Below are 26,201 nucleotides of genomic sequence, written 5' to 3' on the forward strand. Positions count from 1 at the left end.
TCTCTCTCTCTCTCTCTTTTTGTCTGTCTGTCTGTCTGTCTCTCCCTCACACACACACAGCTGGCGTGGACTACGTGGGCATCAGTCGTAACCTGGACTTCGCCCCTGGGGTCAGCATGCAGACGTTCAGGGTGACCATCCTGGACGACTTGGGCCGCCCCGAGCTGGAGGGGACCGAGGCCTTCGAGTTGGTGCTGCGCATGCCGGTGAACGGCATTCTGGGGGAGCCGGGCAAAGCCACGGTTTTCATCAACGACTCCGTGTCCGACTGTGAGTTAAAAGCCGACGTCTCACCCTGGCCTTCTCTTTCAGATCAGTCCACTTTGAGCGTCATGTTTGGGCTAGTGTCGCGAGCCAGACTTTTGCGTCCCACAATTTTTGAATGCTTCCGTCATACAGTCTGGAGCAACAGAAGCTCTGAAAATGTTTTTATCTTTACAGTCAAGCTAATTTGTCCTAATATACAGTAAATCTAAATCATTGAAGCATATATATCTTTCTGTTTATCAGAAATGCAAATTTCTAAAATTAAATTTAACAGATGAACAGCTTCCATTCTCTGAGGTGGTGTTCCAGACTCAATTATAGCATTCAGAGTTTGTGGAATAGAAGTCTGACTATGCGACAGTAGAGACTATGTTTGAGCTAAAGCACTGTTTCTCAGCCAGTGGTTCACGGGCCACTACTGGTCCGTGGCATAACTGTAGGAGGTCCATGGGAAAATGTTTTAAAATGTTCCATGAAATGTAAGAAGCTGTAACAAGCTTACAATGCCTCGCAGCGCAATGCGTCATCATGAGCTTGTAGATTGTCTGATTTCAGAGCGGAACTCGGACTTGCAATTAAGTATAAATCCGGTAATATCTTTAGATAATTAAAGATAATTAACGTTAAATATGGATAAAAACATACAAATTACTGTGTTATGGCTTCTTATCCACCTGTTTCCACAGGAATTTACTTGTAGCATTATGTGTGGGACACGTCCGGTAAACTTGTAGAGAACAGCTGACATACAAGCTCATGTCGTGTCGCAGATGCGACCGCTGTGAGCTTGTAGATCAACTCGGCACGCGACGCCAGAACTGCCGCCCGCCTTCTTCGCAACGCACAATGGGACGGTGGAAACTTGTGGATATATAAACAAAAAACTAAAATATTGTTTGAAAACATGCAAATATGCAACCTAAAATCAAAAAATATTGAGAACCACAGCTCCCAAAGTGAGCGAGATTGGTGTAGACATCTCCACCACCACAAAAGGAATGTGTGGTCTAATCCAATCTCACAGATGGGAGTCGTAAGGCTCTTTTTGTACTTTATATTGTAAGCAATTTGTTTCCTGTTATGTAATTTCTACTTCACTGAGCACCGTTGTAGTAGAAAAGTCAGTTCTGGGGCTTTTGTTTAGCTTTTTAAACATTTTTGTTCGGTGTAAATTACATTATAGGGCTCTGGTAGCGCCATAGATTAATTTCCCTCCGACATATAGATGCGATGGACACCCAGGCTGGGTTTCCCATCTTTCTAAGAGGTTGCACACAGGAGAGCTCTCTGGAGAGGACAGAAACTCAATAATATGGCTTCTCTCATTTTGAGATGCTGTTATTGGATCTCCTACGTGCAGCTGTTGCTCAATATCTGGTTCGAAAAACTACTTTATACTAATAAATTCAAATAGATATTCAAAGTGTAGATCATTTAAACAGCATGTGACTGTGCTTAAACTTCCAATAAAAATATTAATGAAAAAGAAAATCCCCCCTATAGGGTTTCTTACCTCACCCACACAACAAAAAAATGATTCTGTCATCTTTCCAAGGAAATAAGTAGTATAGGCCTACTAGTATGTACAGTATATGAATATGATCCCTGTTGTGCAAATCAATTAATAAAAAGTAACACACAGCCTGTGTGTCCACAAATGGAACCAGTTTTTAGTCTTTTGGATCCCCAATTTACAAAGTAAAACTTAAATGTAATTCTAAGTGTACAAAAGACCCGGTCCATTTGGTTTCATTTGCACACTCAGAGCAGGGGTTCAACTGGTGGTGGTGTGTGTTAGGCAGAATGCCCAGAGCCTCCAGTTAGAGCAAAGTGTTTTTTAGTTTTTCTCACAAAACTTTTGCTACTAAATTTCTCTGTGAGAGAGTATTTTTTCCCACACTGGCATAACCTGAAGAATACAGTATAAGTACAGGTCAAGGTTGGATAAATAAAAAAACTCCTGTGCCTGTCCAACGTTATGTTGCCAAGATGAGATATTCTGTGCAAAACCTCATCTTACCTCATATCCCCCACCTACTAGTCTCGCCAGCAGCTGCTCCAGCAACAGCCTGTGCAATGGAAGCGCTGAAAGGGCAGTTCAGTTACAGCTGAACTTGGTACATAACATCTGCAACAGCAGAAGTGCCCTGCGTACCTTTGCAAGCTTCTCAAGAAGAGTTACCAAGTTCATTCCCACCGAAACCACTTAGTACTTACCGGTACGCAAGTTGCCCAAGTTCAAAACTACCCCAGGCAATAAAGAGAATCAGCTGTCATCTTCTTTTCAAACAAAAGGGTCAAAGCGTGGCTTTTAGAAAACATTGCAGAATAGCATGGACACTTCTATTTATTATCAGATATAGTTCATAGTAGAGTGTTTTATTTATTGTTGCATTGCCCACTTTATGTTGTTTTGTTTGTCTCAGCAAGGACCACAATGTAAATATGTCACTGACTTTATTGTGTTTTTATTTTAACCATGGCGTCTAATAAATCTAATCAAATCAAAAAGGCAAAGGGAATTAATGCAGATGCCTCCCGGTACGCCTACTCATTAGATTAGCCTTATTACGCATTTAGCAAACGGTACACAGTATATTTCTTTAAACATTTTAAAACATATTCCCAAGGACCACCTGTAATTATTATGCCATGGACCACTGTTTAACCCATTTAGGCCTAGGCTTAGGATTTGAAAAAAGCCAAGACCTAAGTCCGACTTGAAAATTATTTCCTGGAAAACGTATTACTCAGCCTCTGTAGCGGCTAGAAATAAAATTCCAAAACGATTTGATAGCTTACACCTTTGGCTTTCATAGAAAATAATTAGAAAAGCGTAAATATTTTTTCAAAAATTACTGTACTACATACTGTACATGTACTGTAATACAAAAATGTGTTCCCGGCCTGAGGGGGCAATACACATTAATGTGTACCTGTCCATAAAACAGCATCCCTATGTTGAAAATCAATCCCACGTCCTAAATCCCTCTCATGTTGAGATGATATCGTCTCTGTCGGGTGGAAACCTCATATGTCCAAAACAGCTGTGTGACGCTCTAGTACGGTAAAATAAAGCGCTAATTTTACGAAAAGAAAAAGAAAACTAATATTGACACAAGAGGTTTCTGCCCGACAGCTACAATATATCCTCTCATGTTGGCTCTTGAGCCCCTGCAACTCCATAACTGAGGGCGAGAGAAAGAAGCACTTGACATGATTAACAAAATGAGCATTTGAAACAGCTGTGCAGAGTGCTGAGGGATTGTGGGTATTGTAGTCAATCTCTTTATTATTTTGAATGTCATTGCGTCTAATGTACACACTTGTCATTTATATATATCGTCACTGTCGGGCAGAAACCTCGTATCTCCAAGTTTCAAATGTGTACATTTTTCGCAAAGCAAAAGCCCTGCTTCATCATATAAGGCCGTCACACAAAAGTAGTGAAAACAGCAGATCTACAAGCACACAACGCCTCGCGGTGCGAGGCGTTGTGTGCTTGTAGATCGGCTGTTTTCACTAGTTTAAATCATTTCTAAAATGATAAATGCAAAACGAACGGTTTTGGACATACAAAGTTTTCACACGACAACGACGATATATATATTAAAAAACAACACTTTCCATGTATCCCCTGACCCTTGCAGTGCCTAAGGTGCAGTTCCGCGAGGCGGTGTACAGCGGCGAGGAGGGGTCCGGCTCCATCTCGGCCACGGTGTTCCGTAGCGGGGACATCAGACACAGGTCCACCGTGCGCTGCTACACCCGGCAGGGCTCCGCCCAGGTGGCCACCGACTTCGTTGAGAGGCCCAACACAGACGCCTCCATCGTCACCTTCCTACCAGGTACCAGAGGGCTTTATGTTGGTTTAATCTTTACCAATTCTGTGCCCGGGGGTGTGCGATGAGTTTGTGCAATACCCGTTGTATCCGTCTGTCTGGCTGGCACAATTTTATGCCCGTATATGGTGTTCCATGTCCAGACCAGTCTGTGATGTCATCTCCAAATTTCGTATTTGGTAGTGATGTCAGTCGGGCATTGTTACCATGGTGGCAACACTGTTTAATATCAGTATATATCAGCATGCAGACAGACGGTCAGACGGACAGACATTCGGTAAATTAATGTAGATTTATTCATGACTTCATTTATTGTTTTGTTTTTTATATAGAAATTGTATAAACCACGTAACCACATGAAACATATCGCCCCTATTCCGAACATTTGCTGTGAGAATAGCTGATCTATAAGCTCATGGCGGGATGCGTTGTGAGCTTGTAGATCGACTACTTACGAGCCAACAAGATTTGATGTTGGAAATAAAGCTTGATTTTTTTGTAAATCTGCTATTTACGGCACTCAACACTAGCGTGCAACTAAGTATAAATCAGTCTTAAGGAGGAGAACTAGAATTGAACCCCAGAGGGACCCCAAATATACAGGGTTTAATTGGTTAAACTTGAATTACATGTCATTGTATAATGGTGTTGCACAGCACAAACAGCCGATCTACAAGCTTATAGCACGTGGTAATTTGACGTGGTGTGAGCTTGTACGTCGGCTATTGTTGCAGACTTTCCGCCCCGTAGTGATATGCATCATGTGGTTAACTGAATTGTATAGTCAGTGTGTTTTCCTTTTCACATTTTCATTGGAATTTTGGTTATAGTTCATTATAATAATAATAATGATGATAACACTGTGTCTCTCCTGAGAAAGCCTAGAGGTTTATGTCTTTTTCCATTTATTTTATATAGTTTTAGGGCTCCTTTTATACACACTTAATTAAATAAACTCTTCCTGCAGGAAATTGGATTTCGTGATCACACGTTGTTCGAGCGAAACCAACGGCTCCATTTAAATATGGGAAACGGCAGTTTCTCAAGTTTTTGGTGTTATCTGTGTGCTGTTAGTCACAGGCTGTTTGTCAGTAAACGCCGCAACAACAACAACATCTTATTAGAGGTACAAAATGAGAGGCAACAGCAAAGTGTTTCTGTTTAGACAGGCACTCCTGTGTCAATAGATAGTGGCACTAGAGTGCTGTGGTCTTAGTTAGATAAACACACCAGTGCCAATAATAGTAATGATAATAATATATTTAGTCCCCTTTAGTTGCGGTGGGGTAATTGTACATCTTGTCGCTGTCGGGCAGAAACCTCTTATCTCCATTCTGTTTTCTCACTACTATACAGCATCACTCAAAAGCTTAAAAAGTAGACGATCCACGTCATGCCGCGTTTTAGAGCTTATCTGCTACTTTTGCTGTGTTTGAATTTGAATCTTGAAAAGTTTCGACATATGAGGTTTCCACCCAACAGAGACGATTTGCTTACACGTGGTACATTTACCCATCCTAACTATTAGGAGCAGTGGCTGCTATTAAAACAGCGCCTGCGAGGCAGACAGGCGTTGTCTTGCTCAGGGACAGGGCTCATGTTGGTGTAGTGATGCGTGGAAGCGGGGATTGAACCTGGGGCTCCCACTTGCCAGACCAACGCACAACCCATCGTGTCAATTGGCAGGGCTGTTGTGGGCTGGTTCATGGCTGTGCTGAATGACCATAACAGGTCCGTAACTCTGAGAGTGTACAAATGGAACCAAATGGACCCATGGGGTCCATTTTGTACACTCTCAGAGTTTTGAGGGTCCTTGGAAATAAAACATGTGTGGACCACTTGTAGTAGAGGACTCATAATGTGCCATAGTGTCATAGTAAACCAGTGTCATACATATTCTGAAGAAAACCTGGACAATGACATTCAGTAATTGGGTCTTATGATAAGAAATAAGAGCATTATATTGGTGTGTAAAAACAAAATCTAGAATTTGCCACAGACAAGGCCAAGTTTTTGCCACAGACACATTTGTCCATATATACGGACATATTGAGCCCTGGTTGCTGCTAGTAAAACGGCGCCTGCGAGGCAGTTAGACGTTGTCTTGCTCAGAGACACCTCAACACATAGACTGGACGGACCGGGCGTTGAACCGACAACCTTCTAAATACCCGCTCACCCACCTTTCCTTTCACCTCTTGCATCATTATGAATAGACCACATTTTCATTATGTATGACTAGAAAGTAAAGAAAACCGTGAAAACTAAACAGCAGTCGGAGGCCGTTGCTAGGTTACAGGTAAGGTGAGCGCGGTTGGAGTGCTGCTATCCTGAGAAATTAGCACTCATTAGACTGCCTCTGAGCCGCACTCACAACGCCCGGTTATAATGGTGGGATAATAGAGTATTTGCTGATGTAATATACTAGTGTATCATCAGTAGCACTACTTTGTTGCAAGTAAAAGTCCTGTATTCAAAATCTTACTGAAGAAGTCAAAGTGTAAAAGTATTAGCATCAAAATATACATTAAAAAGTCAAAGTAGTCATTACTACTCTTACTGCTAGTACTCAGAATGCCCAGTTCAGACTATTGGGCTATACATATGTATCATTACCACTTAAGTACTAAATGCAGTGGAGTAAATATATACAATATTTGCCTCTAAGATGTAGTGGAGTAGAAAGCGCCTCAAAAGTGGTGTGTACTTTGTACAGATATTGATACATTCTGATGTGTCCTTGTTGCCATGCAGGCGAGGCAGAGAAGCCGTGCGTGGTGTCGCTGGTTGATGACACACTGTTCGAGGAAGGGGAGGAGCTTCGGCTGGTCCTGGGGAGCACCAAGAGCGACTCGCCGTTCGGAGCGTCGCTGGGCGCTCTGAAGGAGACCACTGTCAAGATAACGGACACCGCAGACAGTAAGTGGAAAGCAGAACGTCAAGGATTAAACACTTAACCTCCCAAACTTTTCAAGACGATTCGATGAATCGATCATAATTTAAATGGAGTTTTAAGTTACAATGTGGTTTGTATAGGAAGGGGCGTGTCTGTTCAAATTAATATCAAATATCTAAAAACTGAATCAAGCAACCAAAAGCCTGATTAGACAATAAAACTATCAAAAGTTTTTTTGAAACTGAAATACCGACCACTATATCCCATCCTTTTTTCTTCTATACCAAATCTCTGGCAAAAATAGAAAGCTTGTAGCTCAGATTTCTTTTGCCCTATTATGAGTGACAGAATATGAATGCTAGCGGGATCATGGGGTTAACACTCAGGATTTTACGATAGATTGGGATCCCAGAGATACCAAAACAATTGGGGTCCGTAATGCATATCAAACTTGGGGTTCTTGAAAAAAAGGTGCATATCACTTTCCATTTCAGCTTTGCTATTCTGTCTCGATAAATAGAGGAAAATGCAAAAGACCCACTCTACTTTATGAATAAATGGAAAGATGGAGATGGATAGCGGGTGGGAGACAAGAGGCCCGCTGCACAGGGTGGGTGGTAAAGGATTGAGGGTAATTTCTCAAAGTGACAATTTTTTAATTTCATAATTGAACAATACCTAATGGTCTGACAAATCTGCGCTCTCTCTCTCTCTCTCTCTCGCTCTCTCTCTCTCTCTCCCCCCACCCCCCACCCGCACCTTTAGAATCCATCATCCGTTTTGCGGAGACCAAGTTCAGCGTGAGCGAGCCCAAGGAGGCGGGCGCCCTGGCCACGGTGAGGATCCCTGTGGTGCGGCTGGGAGACACCTCCAAGCTGTCCGTGGTGCGCGTCCACACCAAGGACGGCTCCGCCGTGTCGGGGGAGGACTACTACCCCATATCCCAAGGTACGGTCAAGCTTGTTGTAGAGGTTTATAGTAGGAGGACTACTACCCCATATCCCAAGGTACGGTCAAGCTTGTTGTAGAGGTTTATTGTAGGAGGACTACTACCCCATATCCCAAGGTACGGTCAAGCTTGTTGTAGAGGTTTATAGTAGGAAGACTACTACCCCATATCCCAAGGTACGGTCAAGCTTGTTGTAGAGGTTTATAGTAGGAGGACTACTACCCCATATCCCAAGGTACGGTCAAGCTTGTTGTAGAGGTTTATAGTAGGAGGACTACTACCCCATATCCCAAGGTACGGTCAAGCTTGTTGTAGAGGTTTATAGTAGGAGGACTACTACCCCATATCCCAAGGTACGGTCAAGCTTGTTGTAGAGGTTTATAGTAGGAGGACTACTACCCCATATCCCAAGGTACGGTCAAGCTTGTTATGGAGGTTTATAGTAGGATGACTACTACCCCATATCCCAAGGTAGAGTAAAGCAAGAGAGAGAGAGAGAGAGAGACACACACACACACACACACACACACACACACACACACACACACACACACACACACACACACACACACACACACACACACACACACACACACACACACACACACACACACACACACAGAGCGAGTGAGTGAGTGAGAGAAAGAGAGAGGGAGGGAGAAAACCTATTTCTCCTATGCAATACCGGCCAGTGCATGGGTGCCAAAACCTAAACACGCTGTTCATGTTATTGTCAGTGCAACAATAACCCTGGCAACGGCAGGGAAGCAGAAACAAAAGCATTTAAAGGACAACTTTGTTTTTTTTACAACAAGGGTTCATATTTTAGATTGTAATTAGAGAAAAGAAAAGATGAGTGTTAAAATGTTTTCATTTACTGCTTTCTATTGTTTTAGAGATTTTAGTATTTTGATTTCAGTGGGTGGGGGCATGCGTACAAGTGGCTAAATGTCTTTTTAGACACAATAAGCCGGCAATTTCTTTGTTACTATTTACACCAGTCACATCTGACCATGAAAGATTGCGGTGCATCTTGGGCTTAAACAGACATATTTAGCCACCTGTACGCATGCCATGCAATGATGCAAATCAAAATCGTTAAAATCACTAAAATGATAGAAAGAAGTAAATGAAAACATTTTAACACTCATCTTTTCTTTTCTCTAATGACTATCTAAAATATGAAAACAAAGTTGTCTTTTAAGAGATAACCAGCCTCAGAGCCCATGGGCAAGGCATCCCTCTTATTATTGTGTCTCCTTGTGTGTGCATTTGGCAGCCCAAAGTAGGATCAACTTAGGGAGTCTGAGAAAGTGTTTTCGACTGAAACGACCTGCCTTAAAGGAACGTCCACAATTTATGGAAATGGTAAAGAGAGGAGAGAGCGAGGGGGAGGAGGAGGTGCAGGGTGGGTCATTGATTTTTAATTTCAGCCCAGAAGAGGAGAAAGGTAATTTAAGCAATAGTCTGAGGGAGGTTCCATGTAGTTTTTTAATCCATTCAGAACGGCTACACATACTGTGTATTATTATTTTATGCTTTAACTACTGAAAAATAGCAGATAAGCTCACAGCGAGCTTGTAGATCTGCTATTTTTGAAAAATCGTGAACATTAGAATTTTGACCCGATTTTGACCCGATTCTATAAGTGTCTTTTGAATCCTTCCAAGGTTTTTTTTTTAAAACCTATGTTTCTATGTCAGCAATCTGGCCAGCCATCGTCAAAGAAGGTCCTTTTCACTTCACTTAACTGGGGCTCAGTTAGTCTGTTCTTGAGAGACTACTATGTCAGTGGTTTTCATGTGAAGGACCCCCAAAATGATATGAATTTGGCCACGGACCCCCATCTCAAAACATTTAGTTCCAGGGACGGCCCTCAGAAGCAAAATTTTAGTTCCAAACGTTCGCTTTAAAAACACATATATTCAAAGATTAACTGAAATTTTCACGACTTTTCAAAAATAGCAGATCTACAAGCTCGCAGCACTGTGAGCTTGTATATCTGCTATTTTTCACTGGTTAAAGCATTCAATAATTCTAGGCCTAAATGGGTTTTAATTGAGTTGGAATATTCTCCACGCTCTATCAGTGGGGAGACGACTCAACGAGCAGCTGTCTCTGATCGGAATTCACCTCAGCTCAATCAAGGTGTGAAATATAAATGAATGTACGCGGCGCTCGGGTTGAAATGATGGGGCCGCCCCCTGCAGCTACCCGCATAATACATATTTCCCAGTGGTTTTAAATCATATGCCGTTGTTGGTGGTTTGTCACTTTCTTTCCACAATATTTTTCTCGGCGCAGCCACTCTCTCATGCATGGCTGTATTACTTAACCCCCACGAGTGCAGACCTGCAGTATTAAGAGAAACACGCACATGTGCGCGCACATGCACGCGCACACACACACACACACACACACACACACACACGCACACATACACACAGGGGTGTCGCACCAAATTCTGGGCCCTGGGTACAAGGATTCACTGCGGGCCCCCCATGAATGTTCTTCATAGGTGGAGGGGGTTTAACTTTAACTTTCAAATCCTTCTAAGGTTTTTTGAAAAACCCATGTTTCTATGTCAGTGGTGCTCAAACTTTTTCATGTGAAGGACCCCAAACATGATATGTATTTGGCCACGGACCCCCATCTCAAAATATTTAGTTTATAATATACATATACATATATTAAAAGATTTGCACACATTTTCACGACTTTTCAAAAATAGCAGATCTACAAGCTCGCGCCGCGCTGTGAGCTTGTATATCTGCTATTTTTTAATAGCTTAAAGGGGAAGACCACCCATTTTCAATATTGAACTATGTCATTAATATACCTTAGAGGAGTTCTGTGTTGCCTAGAACTGGAGGATTGATTTTGGGGTTTGTATTGCAAATTACAACTTGATGACATCACACATTGTACTTTACAATACAAACCCCAAAATCAATCCTCCAGTTCTAGGCAACACAGAAGAGGGGGAACTCTTTGAGCGGTGGTCACACCGTCTCCATAGCGTGGCCGTGTGTGTAGGTATGTTTGTTTGTTAGTTAGTTAGTTTGTTAGTTTGTATGTGGGTGGGTCTGTATGTAGCCTCAAGCCTGTGTAGTACCTTTTCTGGCCACACATGTTAAGGGAGGGGCGCTGTTGTCCAGGCCACACACACACACACACACACACACACACACACACACACACACACACACACACACACACACACATGGGGGGGGGGGGGGGGGGGGGAGAACCACCGCTCAGTTCACACGGGTGTGATTTTTTTATTTATTTCCACACAACTCCTCTAAGGTATATTAATTACATAGTTCAATATTGAAAATGGGTGGTCTTTAGGGATGTTAATCGACGCATTATTGGCGAATCGACGCGTCGCGGCCGAAAATCGACGCGTCGATCGACTTTTTTCACTTTTTTTTTTCGCTAAGCAGCAGCTGAGAGGAGAGCAGCACAACGGCGCATTACTTTAAACAACACAACGTATGCTGCACCCATCAGAACTTGCATCAAAGCCCTAATAATAATGATAATACATAATTGCTCTTCCTTGTTAGCATGGAGTCTGTTCTCTAGAGACTAGAAGCGGAGTGACAATAAGTCCATGGAACGTGCGGGAGCGCTGACCGCTCGCTCTCATATATCCCCGGTGTGTCGCATTAACGTTAACGACGAGTAGTGTGGTTTGTGATCATCGCACACAACGGCGACGCTGCCATTAACAAGCGAGCTTTCGTGTCAAGCGTGCATGCAGAGGCAGGAGGTAAACAAAAGCATCCAGTCCATAGAGATACAGTCAGGCAAGTCAGCGCGCACTGCTATGACGCGCACATCAGCACGGTCCAGCAGTGTTTCTCAACCAGTAGTCCGCGGACCTGACTAGCGCCGCATGCATGCGAATGCACAACACATGCAGGCGGCATGCACTCGTCTCCGACACAGACACACACACACACACACACACACACACACACACACACGGTCCTCTCACATATGGAAAACATTAACGCTTATAACGTTTTTGAACGATTAAAACCTTTTTTGGGGGAAAAACTTTTGAAAAATAAAAAAATATATATATTTTTCGACTTTTCGACTCGTACTTTTTGAGTCGCGGTGAGCGTGAGTCGATCGACGCGTCGATTTCCGATTTTTTTTCACATCCCTAGTGGTCTTCCCCTTTAAGTATAAAATAATTAAGGCCCCCTCCACCTTGGTCCCTTAGTAACTCAGTCCCACTTTCCCCCCCTTGTGACGCCCCTGCACACACACACACACACACGCATGCACGCGCACGCGCGCGCGCGCGCGCACACACACACACACACACACACACACACACACACACGGGCGCACACACACACACACACACACACACACACACAACCTTGTGGCTGAATGATTCCGTATGACTTTTTTTCTTTTCCTAAGAAACTCATTTCAAATATAGCCAGAGATGGGATATAGGAACCTGGCTCATTATCCAGATTCCAGGGCGATCAATACTGTTCTCTGGGCCCAGCTGGCACGACTTTTGTTTGAGATTATTCTAACATTGAGGGGGGGAAAAAGGCCAGCACTCACAATCATTTTGGATGTTTTTAAAAAAGGATCAAAGTCCTTTAAAAACCTTTGCGTGTGTATAGCCCAAGGGGAGCTAAATAACAGAACCCTTATTTGGTGTGTTTTTGCGGCATGAAACAAATCAGACAGATTAATTGATCAAGTGTCTGGTCCAGTGCTCTGCTGGCCTGCAGCTACAGTAGGTTTTGAATAACCCATGGAGAATGTAACGTCTCTGACGGGTGAAAACCTCTCTATGTCCAAAACTGTTACCTTTCAGGATTCAAATGAAAAAATTGTAAAATATATTGTCAAATATTTCGTAACATATTTCTATTTCGTAAAATATTTAGTTCCAGGGACCCCCAGAAGCCACTTTTTTTTTTTTTACAAATATTCGCTTTAAAAAGACACATATTCAAAGATTTGCACACATTTTCACGACTTTTCAAAAATAGCAGATCTACAAGCTCGCAGCGCGCGCTGTGAGCTTGTATATCTGCTATTTTTCAATAGTTAAAGCATTAAATAATGCTAGGCCTAAATGGATTAAACACTTAACCTCGTAGGGCAAGGGTTCCTACAAATCTATCTATCTATCTACAAACATGACAGATTTTTTTAGAATATGGAGATAAGAGGTTTCTGCCCGACAGCAACAACAGCAACATATAAGCTCATGTTATCTGCATACTTCAAACAGACTAACCAAATAAAACAAGACACTTTTACTGCAGGAGGTGAGTCACCTCCAGAACAGATTGTGGCTGAACAGGTTGTGTCCTTGATGATGATTGGCTCGGCAGACAGCCGTGTGCGTGCGTGCGTGCGTGCGTGCGTGCGTGCGTGCGTGCGTGCGTGCGTGCGTGCGTGTGTGTGTGCGTGCGTGGACAGAGGACTTTGAAATCATTGACCCTCTGCACTCGCACCATTGATGCGAGTCTGAAAAGATGTGTTTTGAGCGTGGTTTTAAAGGACAACTCCGGCCCAATTAACATCTAGCCCTAAAATGGGTACATATTTTCCTAGGGTTAGGGGTTATATTTACCCCAAATTACTGTCCATGGGGTCTATTAGGCAGAAGTGCCCCTGTTGTCCAGTTTCGCCAGCATAAACCAGCAGCCATCATTGCTTAGAGTGGAGCCTATAAGCCATACATGTCAAACTCAAGGCCCAGAGGCCAAATCAGGCCCGTGAATGAATTATCTTTGGCCCGCGGGATGATATTTAAGTTTGCAACTCCAGTACAACTCCAAGTACATTTAAGTACAGTTGCTTCAGTAATGCCTGCATTATTTTTTTTTCTCAGTTGAATGGACTCAGTAAAAGTTGCAGATAGAGCCATAAGAAATTAATACAACTGATTTGATTTACTTTCTCATTTTACTATATGAAAGCAGTGATTGGTGAGGATCATAAAGCAGCAAACTGAGCTTTAATAATGCATTTTTCATTTTTAATGCATGCAGTTTCATTTTTGCATTTATCTTGCTATTAAGTGTCATATTGGATTTTTGAAGGAAAAGGAATTTTACTTTTTTTGCTGTTTGCCTGTTGAAAAAATGTTTTCACTTGCACTTTTACTTAATTAAATGATTAATGTTTAATAATAATATTGGCTGTGTTAGGTCCAGGTTCAATAGGTGCAATCATTTCAATAAGTTTTAAATAAACATTGAACCAGTCCGGCCCTGGACTTGTACCAATTGTTTTATGTTGGCCCAGTATGTATTTTAGTTTGACATCCCTGCTGTAAGCCTATCGCTTTTGGCGTGGCGTTGGAGGAGTTCAGAGAGGGAGCAGGGGAGCATGGTTGTGTTGGGTCTTGTACGTGGTGATCTTGAAATGGTAACCGTAATGCCCGCCTTTAAAACATGCTCGCCCTCATTCATTTCCACCGATCTCACACTGACCGCTCGGTGGGGCGGTTATTGTATTTCTTTTACTCAGGATAAGGTTAGAAATAAGTTTAGGGTTATGCATAGTTTTACTGAGGTTAAGGTTAGGAATAGGGTCGGGTTTTTTGGCACAGTTTTACTGGGGTTAACGTTAAGAATAAGGTTTGGTTTAACCATTTAGGCATTACCTCAGGCTTACTGAGGCTACGTTTAGGAATACCAGAGAGTTACTACAGGGGGTCCTCCAAATCTTTGTGTGATAGAAACCTTTTTTCTCCTTTTTTATATTAACCACTTGAACCCTAGCATCCTGGTGTAGAGGGGGAAAAGAGCAGACCAAGTACAGAGTGAAAGTCAAGTTTATTAAGTATTGACGGTGCAAGTGGTTAAATATCTGAAAACACAAATTGACATGAATCCAAAATACACTGATAATCATGCTGTCAAACAATAAAACTATATGGAATATGAAAAGCTTGTAGGGGTCCCTGCTTCATCTCTCTCTCAACTAAGAGGTCCTTGGTCTGAAAACATTGAAGACCCCTGCTTTAAATATATTCTGTGTTTAAGTGGGAGTCAATGAAGGACTCCAGTAGTCCACCATCAGCTCATAATTGGTTGTGTTGACATTGAGAGGGAGGTCATGCTCTCCTGACACAGAGATCTGTCCTCCTCCGTGTCCCCCCCCCAGGACCCCTAAGGGTCTTACTTGGTTTGATTTGAACACTCCTCTGTGTGCAATGAACACAAAGGATTTCACCGCAAAAATACTATGTGCACTAATTGGGTCTAAGCCATCAGAATGCCAAATGTTTGTTTTTTGGTTTGATTATAGTTTCATAAAGCACATAGATCGTTAAGGAGAGATATTTTTCTCTCGCAGCAAAGGTCATTAATATTTCTTTCCCCCTCACTGCGCCTCTCTCTCTCTCTCCACATATACTCCACACAATTAAAGACAAAGTCCCTGAGCAATCAGAAGTATGAATGCATAATGCATGATCCTGGAAACACAGTTGGCTGTCTGAAAGATTATTATATTTTACAGTATATGCTTTTATATAAATCAATACAAGAGAGTGTATATTACTTTTTTTTTGCTGATGCGTGTGCGCGCGCGCGCGCTTGTGTGTGTGTGTGTGTGTGTGTGTGTGTGTGTGTGTGTGTGTGTGTGTGTGTGTGTGTGTGTGTGTGTGTGTGTGTGTGTTTGAGGTATTTTTACTTTATTCGAGTATTTCCAGTTTTCAGTACCTTTACTTCTACTCCACTACATCTTGGATCCAAATATTGTACTTTTACTCCACTATAATTATTTGAAAACTAGTTACTAGTTACTTGCAGATATAAATTATGATATTATAAAACATACATTAATCCACTTTATCCCTATTTTATTCCTAGGCTATTTGAAAATAGCCGATCTACAGTACAAGCTCACTGTGACGCGTTGTGAGCTTGTAGATCTGATATTTTCAAACATTTTGTACTTTTACTTTTGGTACTTTAAAGGGGAAGACCACCCATTTTCAATATTGAACTATGTCATTAATATACCTTAGAGGAGTTGTGTGGAAATAGAAAAAAGTTCCCCCCCTTCTGTGTTGCCTAGAACTGGAGGATTGATTTTGGGGTTTGTATTGTAAAGTACAACTTGATGACATCACACATTGTACTTTACAATACAAAACCCAAAATCAATCCTCCAGTTCTAGGTAATACAGAAGAGGGGGAACTATTTTTCTATTTCCACACAACTCCTCTAAGGTATATTAATGACATATTTCAATATTGAAAATGGGTGGTCTTCCCCTTTAAGTACATTTTGATACCAATACTTTCATACTTTTACTCAAGTGCATTTTGAATTCTGGACTTTTACTTGTAACAGAGTATTTCTGCATTGCTGTATTGATACTTTTACTGAAGTATAAAATGTGAGTACTTTTTACAACACTGGTGTGTGTGTGTGTGTGTGTGTGTGTGTGTGTGTGTGTGTGTGTGTGTGTGTGTGTGTGTGTGTGTGTGTGTGTGTGTGTGTGTGCGTGCGTGCGTGCGTGCGTGCGTGCGTGCGTGCGTGCGTGCGTGCGTGCGTGCGTGCGTGCGTGTGTGCATTTAGATGTTGTGTTCAAGCAGGGCGACAGAGAGCATGTGGTGGAGGTGGATGTCCTGTACGATGGCGTCAGAGAGATGAGGGAGGCCTTCACTGTTCACCTGAAACCTGACGAGAACATGGTGGCCGAAACACAGGTCAGAGAACACACACAGTACAGCGCCACCCTGTGGAAGCGCACTGTCACGCACACAAGCTGTTCAAGCACACAGAACCACTCTTGTGTTGGTTATTTGTGCGGTGATGGTGAGTTCACACTGGCAGATACAAAGCTACAGCCTGGCTTTCTTTTTCCATGTAAGCCAGCGAGATGAAGATACAAAGATATAGCCAACATTTGTTGCTACACAAACTACAACAGCTACAAAGCTACAAGTACCGGTAGGTTGAGCTGGTTTCAACTTCAGATAAGATACAAATATGCAGTGTAGCTTTGTATTTTTGTATATTTTTATAACTGACTAACTTAAAGGCCCGCTGACACGCCCCGAAATTATAATAGTATGATACAGTAGGTCACGTGGTCTCTCTGAAAACGGTCTGAAATAGTCTGAAACTCATGTCACAGTGTAATCTGCCCCTCGCCCCCCCAACAACAGCTGACCAGTACAGTAAGTAGTCTAAGTACAGTCAACTAATTTGATTGGCTTATAATTGTGCATTCCCACAATGACATCATAAAAATATTAACTCATATTTTAAGATGACTTTTTGTGTTATGAAGCCTTATAAGCACATTATAATGCATTATAAATGTGCTTATACATTTTAGAGTTTTGCATCGGCTATTCAAAACTAGCAAATATACAAGCGTGTGTATCGCGTCACGAAGATTTCAACATTTTAGAAAAGAAACAACAACAGCAACAGAGCAGAAAGCTGGCAACACTCCAAATTAAATAAAGTATTTTTGGTGCACAGCTCAATAATAACATGAGGCAAGTCGCCAGCACACAAGGAAATCCTTTTCACATGATTTATTTACCTCTATGGACAGAGAACAACATACAGTACGTGTTTCGACCTGGTCGGTCTTCCTCAGCGTTCAAAAACAAATCACTGTTCTCTATCCAGAGAGGTAAATAAATCATGTGAAAAGGATTTCTTTGTGTGCTGGCGACTTCTTCTTTGCCTAACATTTTATAGATAAACCTTGAAAGTGTGGGAACTACTGATTTATTCAATTACAAACCCCATGAAGCAGAATTCATGGATATTATTTTGTTTTTGTTGCAATCCTAAGCCAAGAATGTGATGATAAGAATAAAGACCCCCATGTATCCGGTAGGAGACACAAAGAGCCTCCTTTGTACCACAGTGGTTCTCAAAGTGGATTCCAGGGACTCTGTGGGTTCCTTTATGGGGGTCTAAATTGACCCATACAAGTCTGTAACTCTGACTGTATACAAGCGGAACCAAATGAACCCTAACGGGTTCATTTGGTTCCGTTTGTATGCTGTCAGAGTTCAAGGACAACTTCTAGGCTCATTTTCCTACTTATATTTTATTGATCCAAAAAGACTGTCTATTAGGCAGAAATGCACCTGTTACTCTCATAGAGTGGAGCCTATAAGCCTATCGCTTTTACACTATTTGTTGTGTTCAAAAGTTTTCTTTTTCATGAATGTGTTACTAGTTGTCATTACAAACACATCCATGCCTTGGTGGTCCCACACAAGCCACCACAAAAAAATAAAATCACCTTTGACCACAACAAATAGTGTAAAAGCGATTTATAGGCTATGCTGATGCTGGGCTCTCCTGGGGAAACTGGACAACAGGTGCATTTCTGCCTAATAGACCCCATGGATAGTCTTTTTGGATCAATTTAAGTAGGAAAATGAGCCTAGAAGTGATTTAGGGAGGAGTAGTCCGTTAAGGGGAAACCTTGAAATGTAAAAGTCTGGGAAACACTGTGAGGGTTTTGATATACAGTCCTACCAAACGTTCCAAGCCGTCCTCCTGAACACTGTCCTGTCCTGTGCTGTGGTTCAGGTGACCAAGGCCATCGTGTACATCGAGGAGACCAACAGCATGGCGGACGTCACCTTCCCCTCGCCGCCTCACGTGGTGTCTCTGCTGCACTACGACGACGTGGCCCGCACCCCCGACAACCTGCACCCCCCGGCCGGGTACCCCGTCATCTGTGTCACCGTGAGTCCCCCCCCAAATCCTCTCTTTATTTTAACCAGTGGCGTCAGTTCAGCAAAAGCTAAGGTATGGCAACATGACTGGTGTGCGTGCGTGCAAGGTACGAGTCATGTTGTCATACCTTACCTAATTTAGAATTTATTTTAAGATGTACGTGTTCCCTCCTCCGCGTCATCAGTGCCCATACCTTAGGTGGGGTTGGCAAAAGGGCATTTCTGTGTGGAGTTTGCATGTTCTCCCTGTGTGTCCTAGGGAAGGTATACCCTCACAAAAAACATGTAGTAACCCTGGTCTCTATACTGCCTCCCCCTGGCCAGCCGGGCACCTGATGGAAAGGAAAGGAACTGGTTGGAATAACGTGTTCCTTCCACACGCTATATGTGCAACCAGGGAAACTCCCCCCTGTCAGGTGAAAAGAAGCAACTTGGACTCCTCATGCATAGAAGGAAGCATGAGGTCAGTCCGTTGCTCTCCCCAGGTTGGCAGAGGGAGTGAAGCGCCCAGGATTACATTACCGGTAGATAATTGACAGGAGGTGAAAAATGGGTTTCAAAATCTTGGGATAAAAAAAAAGTACAAAGTACATTTTATTTCTTTCCCCTGTAGCCATGGTAAGCATTTTGCATTTTAACCTCTTCAACCATTATTTTATACTTTGGCTATTCAAAAATAGCAGATATACAAGCTCATAGCGCGGCACTGAGTGTCGCCGCTATGAGCTTGTATATCTGTATATATTTTTACTTGCTCAGGGAATGAATTCAATCTTGACTAGGTGAGAGACATGGCCTTTGACACAGCCTAAATGTCTCAATAGAAGAGCAGAATACGACCACCCCAAATTGTACAAGTTATATTGTATTAACATAACTCAAAATTACATTTTATTCATAGGAGAAAAGTTAATTAGTGCCGATTTAGCGAAAATACATAATTTGAGTCAGAGTCGGTATCAGTTTTAATTGTCACCTCACAGTTTGTTTCACAGGTGTAAAGCAGGGGTGAAATTCTTCTCATTTGAATTCCATGCAGTATTCAGTGAGAAGAGAGAGAACAGAGGTAGAGAGAGAACACCAGGAAAACTCTCCACACTTTTTAGTGCTTTCTCTATAACCCATTTAGGCCTGGAATTATTTTATTATTTAGCTTTTGAAAAATAGCAGATATACAAGCTTGAAAGCGAACATTTGTTACTCAAATATTTGCTTCTGGGTGGTCCCTGGAAAACATATTTTGAGATGGGGGTCCGTGTTCAAATACATGTAATTTTGGGGGTCCTTGACATGAACCTCTACCTCTACTCCACTACATCCCGGATCTAAATATTGTGCTTTTACTCCTCTGTGTTTATTTGAAAACCTTAACTTTACTAGTTATTTTACAGATATAAATTATAATATTATGAAACATACATAAACCACTTTAGCCCTATTCTATACCATGGCTATTTTCAAACATTTTGTACTTTTACTTTTGTTACTTTTTGTCATTTTGATGCCGACACTTTGACACTTTTACTCAAGTACATTTAGAATTGCGGACTTTTACTTCTATCCGGACCTTTACTGCTATCTACTTTTATTTCTATATTGCAGTATTGATACTTTTACTTTAGTAAAATATCGTCGTTGTCGGGTGAAAACCTTGCATGTCCAAAACCGTTCGTTTTGCATTTATCATTTAAAAATGATTCAAACTAGTGAAAACAGCCGATCTACAAGCACACAACGCCTCACACCGCGAGGCGTTGTAGATCTGCTGTTTTCAATACTTTGTGCGACGGCCTTCCATGATGAAGCAGGGCTTTGCTTTACGAAAAAACATACAAATTTGAAACTTGGAGATGCGAGGTTTCTGCCCGACAGTGACGATATGTGAGTGAGGGTTTGTTTTCAGGTTGTGATGTGTTGGATGCCATGCTGCTTCAGTACCTTCATTCCCCCCAGCATCCTGCAGGCGTCTCTCCAGCCTAATCCAATCTAATGGAATCCAATCTAATGGAGAGACGCTGGATGATTGAGGGAATCAAATACAGATAGTTTATTGATTAACACCCGCAGCGCTTGGATCACATGGAGCCGGCGCTGCCCTTGTCTCCCCTCCCTGAACCGTCTCCCCTCAGCTTATCACGCCAATCACAATGCTAACTTTACGCTATACAATATCACAATAGAAACGTCATACTGTTGTAGAGTATTGAATATCCATTGGGTTAAAGCTCCCAAAGAAATGTACTTAGAGTTAACGTTTTTGACCATGCTTAAATCGGTCTGATTTAGGAAGTCACACTTGGCCTGAGTCAAACCAATTCACCCTTTGTCAAGTCCCACCCCATGTCGCTCTGTTACTAGGTGGGACAAAAAAGACAGGGAAGACTTTTTTGTCCATTCACTTCCATTATAAAAACAAGATTTTTCATAGCCTCATTATTGCTATTTAAAGTACCAAAAGAAAAACATCTACGTGATATTAAAAAAGTACAGTAGTTACATTGCAAAACAACCCTAACCCTAACCCTGTTTTAATTAGTTTAACCAAAAAAAAAAACTTTCTATCGCTCAAAGATTTGGAGGACCCCCTGTAGTAACTCTGAGGACCCCGGACCCCCTGTTGAAGACCCATGATCTACAGTAGGCTACGACTACACCTGTGTCCCTGTTCCCGAGCCACTGCTACCAGCCACCTCTGTGGCTGGTGTTCTGTTCCTCCCACCGTCAGGGACACCAGTAGCAACACACTTTATTGTAGACTAGAGACTGGTATTAGACGGTACAAGCAGGGGTGTCACACCAAATTCTGGGCCCTGGGTACAAGGATTCACTGTGGGCCCCCCATGAATGGGAACGCATTATTATGCATCATTTTGTGCTTTAACCATTGAAAAATAGCAGATATACAAGCTCACAGCGCGGCACCGAGTGCCGTGCTGCGAGCTTGTAGATCTGCTATTTTTGAAAAATGGTGAAAATTTGTGCAGGTCTTTGAATATTTTTGACACGATTCTATAAATGTCTTCTAAATCCTTCTAAGGTTTAAAAAAAAAAAAAAAAATATGTTTCTATGTCAGTGGTGCTCAAACTTTTTCACGTGAAGGACCCCCCAAAAGGATATGTATTTGGCCACGGACCCCCATCTCAAAATATTTAGTTCTATGGACCCCCCCAGAAGCAAAGCTTTAGGTTTGTTTTTCGCTTAAAAAATACATAATATTCAAAGATTTGCACACATTTTCACATCTTTTCAAAAATAGCAGATCTACAAGCTTGCAGGGCGGCACTCGGTGCCGCGCTGTGAGCTTGTATATCTGCTATTTTTCAATAGCTAAAGTATAATAATAATTGAGGCCCCTCCACCTTGGGCCCTGCTAACTCAGTCCCACTTTCCCCCCCAGTGTGACGCCCCTGGGTACAAGCCAGAGCAGATGTACAGTAGAAGCTGTCCTGACAGAGAGGCTCTCTCTTGAGTGTGTGTGTGGGGAGTGTGATTTATCGGTGTGCGTGCATCGATCAGTGTGTGTGTGTGTGTGTGTGTGTGTGTGTGTGTGTGTGTGTGTGTGTGTGTGTGTGTGTGTGTGTGTGTGTGTGTGTGTGTGTGTGTGTGTAGTCACTAGTCACTAGTCCCACCCTGCTCAGACAGGCCAGGTGTGACAGGCTTAAATTAGCCATCCCATCCCACACCTGCACACAAATATATTGGCACAGAAGAAGAGAACACAATAGAACAATAGAACAATAGAATAGAAAGAGGATGGCAACAGAAATCCAAAACACTTTATTGTTATTATTAATGTATTATTTTTTTATCTTTTTGATTATACAGAGAGACAGAACTGTGATTTCTGGTCAGCAGTCAAAAATCCTTTCAAATGGAGGTCTGCTTTTGGATCTATAATATATGTATTTTATCGAGTCTGACTTTTGCTTTCGTTGCTATGATAGTCTTGGTCTATTCCTCCCTACAGTCACTGGAACTCATGAGCAAAGCCTGTACTTCTCTGTACAAAAAAATCACACCCGTGTGAAGTGGAGCTGTGTGTGTGTGTGTGTGTGTGTGTGTGTGTGTGTGTGTGTGTGTGTGTGTGTGTGTGTGGATCATGTGTACCGATTTTTGTGACATTTGAAGAAAATATGTAGGAAAAGGAGCAAAAAGTGTGTTTTGGAGAAAATTCAAGATGGCGGAAAATCTATCATGGCGCAAATGGGCGTGGCCTATATGGGGAGATGCGTCATGACCCAAGGAATCCAGGGAAAAAATATTTTTAATTTTCCGACCTACGGTTCAAGAGTTACAGGCCAAAACGTAAAGTGGGGTGTTATGGCGCCACCATGCGGCCAAATGACACAATTATTTTTTATTTAATCCTTGAAATCATTATGAACCTCCTCTCCAAGTCTTGAAACTCTAGCCCCTATGGTTTGCGAGAGACAAATAATTGAATGTGAGTTTTTGCAATTCCCATTATAAGTCAATGGGGAAAATTAATTCACTAATAAATTAATATCAATTAAACTATAGAACCTTTCTCTTAGAAAAGTAATAGCCCACGATTCCCGAGTAAGCCGGTCGATTTGACATATGGCGCGAGTGTGTGGTGGCAAAACTGTGGGACTAGTGGCGTGCCGAAGTTTAGGAAGTTCAGGCTACATACACACAGACACACACACAGACACACACACACACACACACACACACAGACCCACACAGCCACGTATAGGGAGCCTGTGCTTCACACAGCTCCAAAAACATAGAAAGTGCTGACCCGTGCTGACCCTGAAGCCATTCAGAACCTGTGTGCACTGTATTAATACATATTTCTTCAAATGTGTTTCAACCTGTGTTAGCGGGGCAGTTAAGGAGAACAATACTTCAGTTCTGGAAAGAAGCACCAAAATTTTACAGAGTGTACCTCTTGGGTCATTCTTTAGAAAAATCACATTAGACACTTAATTTTCAAAATGGCCGCCAGTTTTAAAGATGGCCGCCTTTTCGGATATGTTTTAAAGGACGCCAGCCAGTTAATATCGAATTTTCATAATATTAAAGTTGTTTTGTAGGTTTTAAAACATCCAGAGTTCATTTATTACACTTTTAAAGCAGCCAGAATAACCTTTCTGACTTTTGGTTGGGGTCTTTCCTCACCTGGGACCACCTGGACAGACCCCTGAGCCTATTTCAGTAATCGCTCTGCTCCTGCTCCAGAACAATGTTAAATTAGATCTGAAATATGCTCTGAAATAAAAAAATGACTGGTAGCAAATAACAGAGGTCTTCCACGGGGGGTCCGGGACCCCTGGGGGGGATCCTCAGATCTACTACAGGGGGCCTGCCAAATCTGAATTTCTTTTTGAAACTTCGAATGTTTTTATGTATCCTGGTTTTATGTATTGTACTTTGATGGTTTATTACTATTCTCAGTATTATTTATAATGTTTTTTTGTGTTAAACAGTTATGGTTGACAGCTGTTACTGCAGGGATTGCAATAATGAAGGTATTGCAACTTTTCACTTTGGGTGCAGAACATTATTTCCATTTATTGCACTGCACTCACACTGACCAAACACACACACACACACACACACACACACACACACACACACACACACACACACACACACACACACACCTCTTTGTTATTGTCACCCCAAAACCCTCACCTTATTAGAGCCCATGGTCAATTACGCCCAAAGAGATTCACTACAATACAGTAATTTCAGACATGCAGGATATATTCGTCTTCATCATCATCATCTTCAATGTCCAACCTAATAGTGTTGACACAGTCTCCACCATAGCATAGAGTGAAAGGCAGGTTATTTGAGCAGCTGCACCGTCCCTTACAACCTGCTTTGCAGACACATTTGATGAGCTCAAGTACTGCCTTTGGAGCAGGGAGAGCAAGAAACCTGACTGGAATATACCCTACACTCTCTGAATTCCATCTATTTTCTTCGATTGGTGGAAGCACAGGGTATGGTATGGTCAGGTATGATTTATCCTGCACAGAGTTGGCGCGGAGGTAATGTGGTAGCAGTGCAGCACGAGTTGGAGGTAGCATCTCACCCTCCAAGTTCTTTGACAGAAATAGTTCCCATCTGAGTTATCCCAGGGTTGTTGGACCTTTTGAACTGTAAACATGGCATGCAAAATGTTCCGACTGCAATGTTGCAATCTTTTTGGTGATTCCAACAAATGTTCTTCCCCAGTCAGCACCTGAAAAACTATGTACGCAAAGGAACCCTTGACATTTGTAACATCCAATAACTTGAACTCACTCAAATATATAAATTTCCTTTTTTTGTACCGGAGGCAAGGACTTGATAAGGAATCGGGGTATCAGCCTCTTCATGTGTTTGCACTTCCTCAAAATCATGTCCCTTGATGAAGGTATCCTATTATGATGCCTACTTTGTCATACCTGACAAATTGCCCTGAGCTTCCATCAATTGAAAAAAATAGATGCAGAGGGTATGTCCAGTCAGGTTTCTTGCCCTCCCTGCTGCAAAGGCAGTACTTGAGCTCATCAAATGTGGCTGCAAAGCAGGTTACAAGGGACGGTGCAGCTGCTCAAACAATAACCTGCCTTGCACTCTCCTCCCTGCAAATGCTATAGTGGAAACTGTCAACACTATTAGGGAGAACATGTATAGTAGTGAATTTCTTTACAACAACAAAGAGGTGTGTGTGTGTTGTGTTGTCAGTGTGAGTGCAGTGCAATAAATGGACATGTTAGACTGCGCGCCCAAAGTGAGAAGTTGCAATACCTTAATTCTTGCAATCCCTGCAGTAACACCTGTGAACCTGTCTAACACACAAAAATGTAATAAATAATACTGAGAATACTAATAAAAACAGTTAAAAAAAGAAAAGAACTTCCCCATCAAGATACGGCAGGCCCCCTGTAGTAACTCTGAGGACCCCCTAGGGGTCCCGGACCCCCTGTGGAAGACCCCTGGGTATTTGCTACTACTCATTTTTGCTTTCAGAGCCCAGTTACAACAAATTTAATGCTTCAGTTATGATCTAATTTAACATTGCTCTGGAGCAGGAGCAATGCGATTACTGAAATAGGCTCAGGGGTCTGTTTGGGGGGTCCCAGGTGAGGAAAGACCCCAACCAAAAGTCAGAAAGGTTATTCTGGCTGCTTTAAAAGTGTAATAAATGAACTCAGGATGTTTTAAAACCTACAAAACAACTCTAATATTATGAAAATCGGACATTAACTGGCTGGGGTACTGTTCAGAGGCAGCCATCTTGGAAACATGGCAGCCATTTTGATTTTTCAGTGTCTAATGTGTTTTATCATAGGAACAACCCCTAAGGAGTACTTGTGAAAAGTTTTAGGTTTCTTTCCACTTCTGAAGTATTTTAGTGCAAAAATGCATTTATCTGCCCCGCTATGTTTCAATCACGTCTGTGTGGGATTCTGTCGCATGTGAAAGCCGGTATTACACTCGATGTTAACAGGACGTAAACAAGGAAATAAAACAGCGTTAAAGGACGACTTCACCA

At 42.1% G+C, this 26,201-nt stretch overlaps 1 protein-coding gene across 1 annotated transcript in view; it reads left to right on the top strand.

Moving 5' to 3' along the window:
- The window catches only part of LOC308304653 (FRAS1-related extracellular matrix protein 2-like), a gene marked incomplete at its 3' end in the record, with an annotated part of 158,146 nt that overhangs the window by 105,844 nt on the left and 26,101 nt on the right, over positions 1–26,201 (top strand). The window contains exons 8-13 of the mRNA XM_080749277.1: positions 61–270; positions 3,918–4,115; positions 6,864–7,028; positions 7,771–7,953; positions 16,547–16,677; positions 18,536–18,694. Of these exons, the coding sequence (XP_080605403.1) occupies positions 61–270; positions 3,918–4,115; positions 6,864–7,028; positions 7,771–7,953; positions 16,547–16,677; positions 18,536–18,694 (1,046 nt within the window). The remainder of the gene's footprint in view (positions 1–60; positions 271–3,917; positions 4,116–6,863; positions 7,029–7,770; positions 7,954–16,546; positions 16,678–18,535; positions 18,695–26,201) is intronic.

This window comes from Nannobrachium achirus (assembly GCF_963921795.1).
Source record: "Nannobrachium achirus genome assembly, chromosome: 19".
In the NCBI taxonomy this organism is placed as follows: Eukaryota; Metazoa; Chordata; class Actinopteri; order Myctophiformes; family Myctophidae; genus Nannobrachium; species Nannobrachium achirus.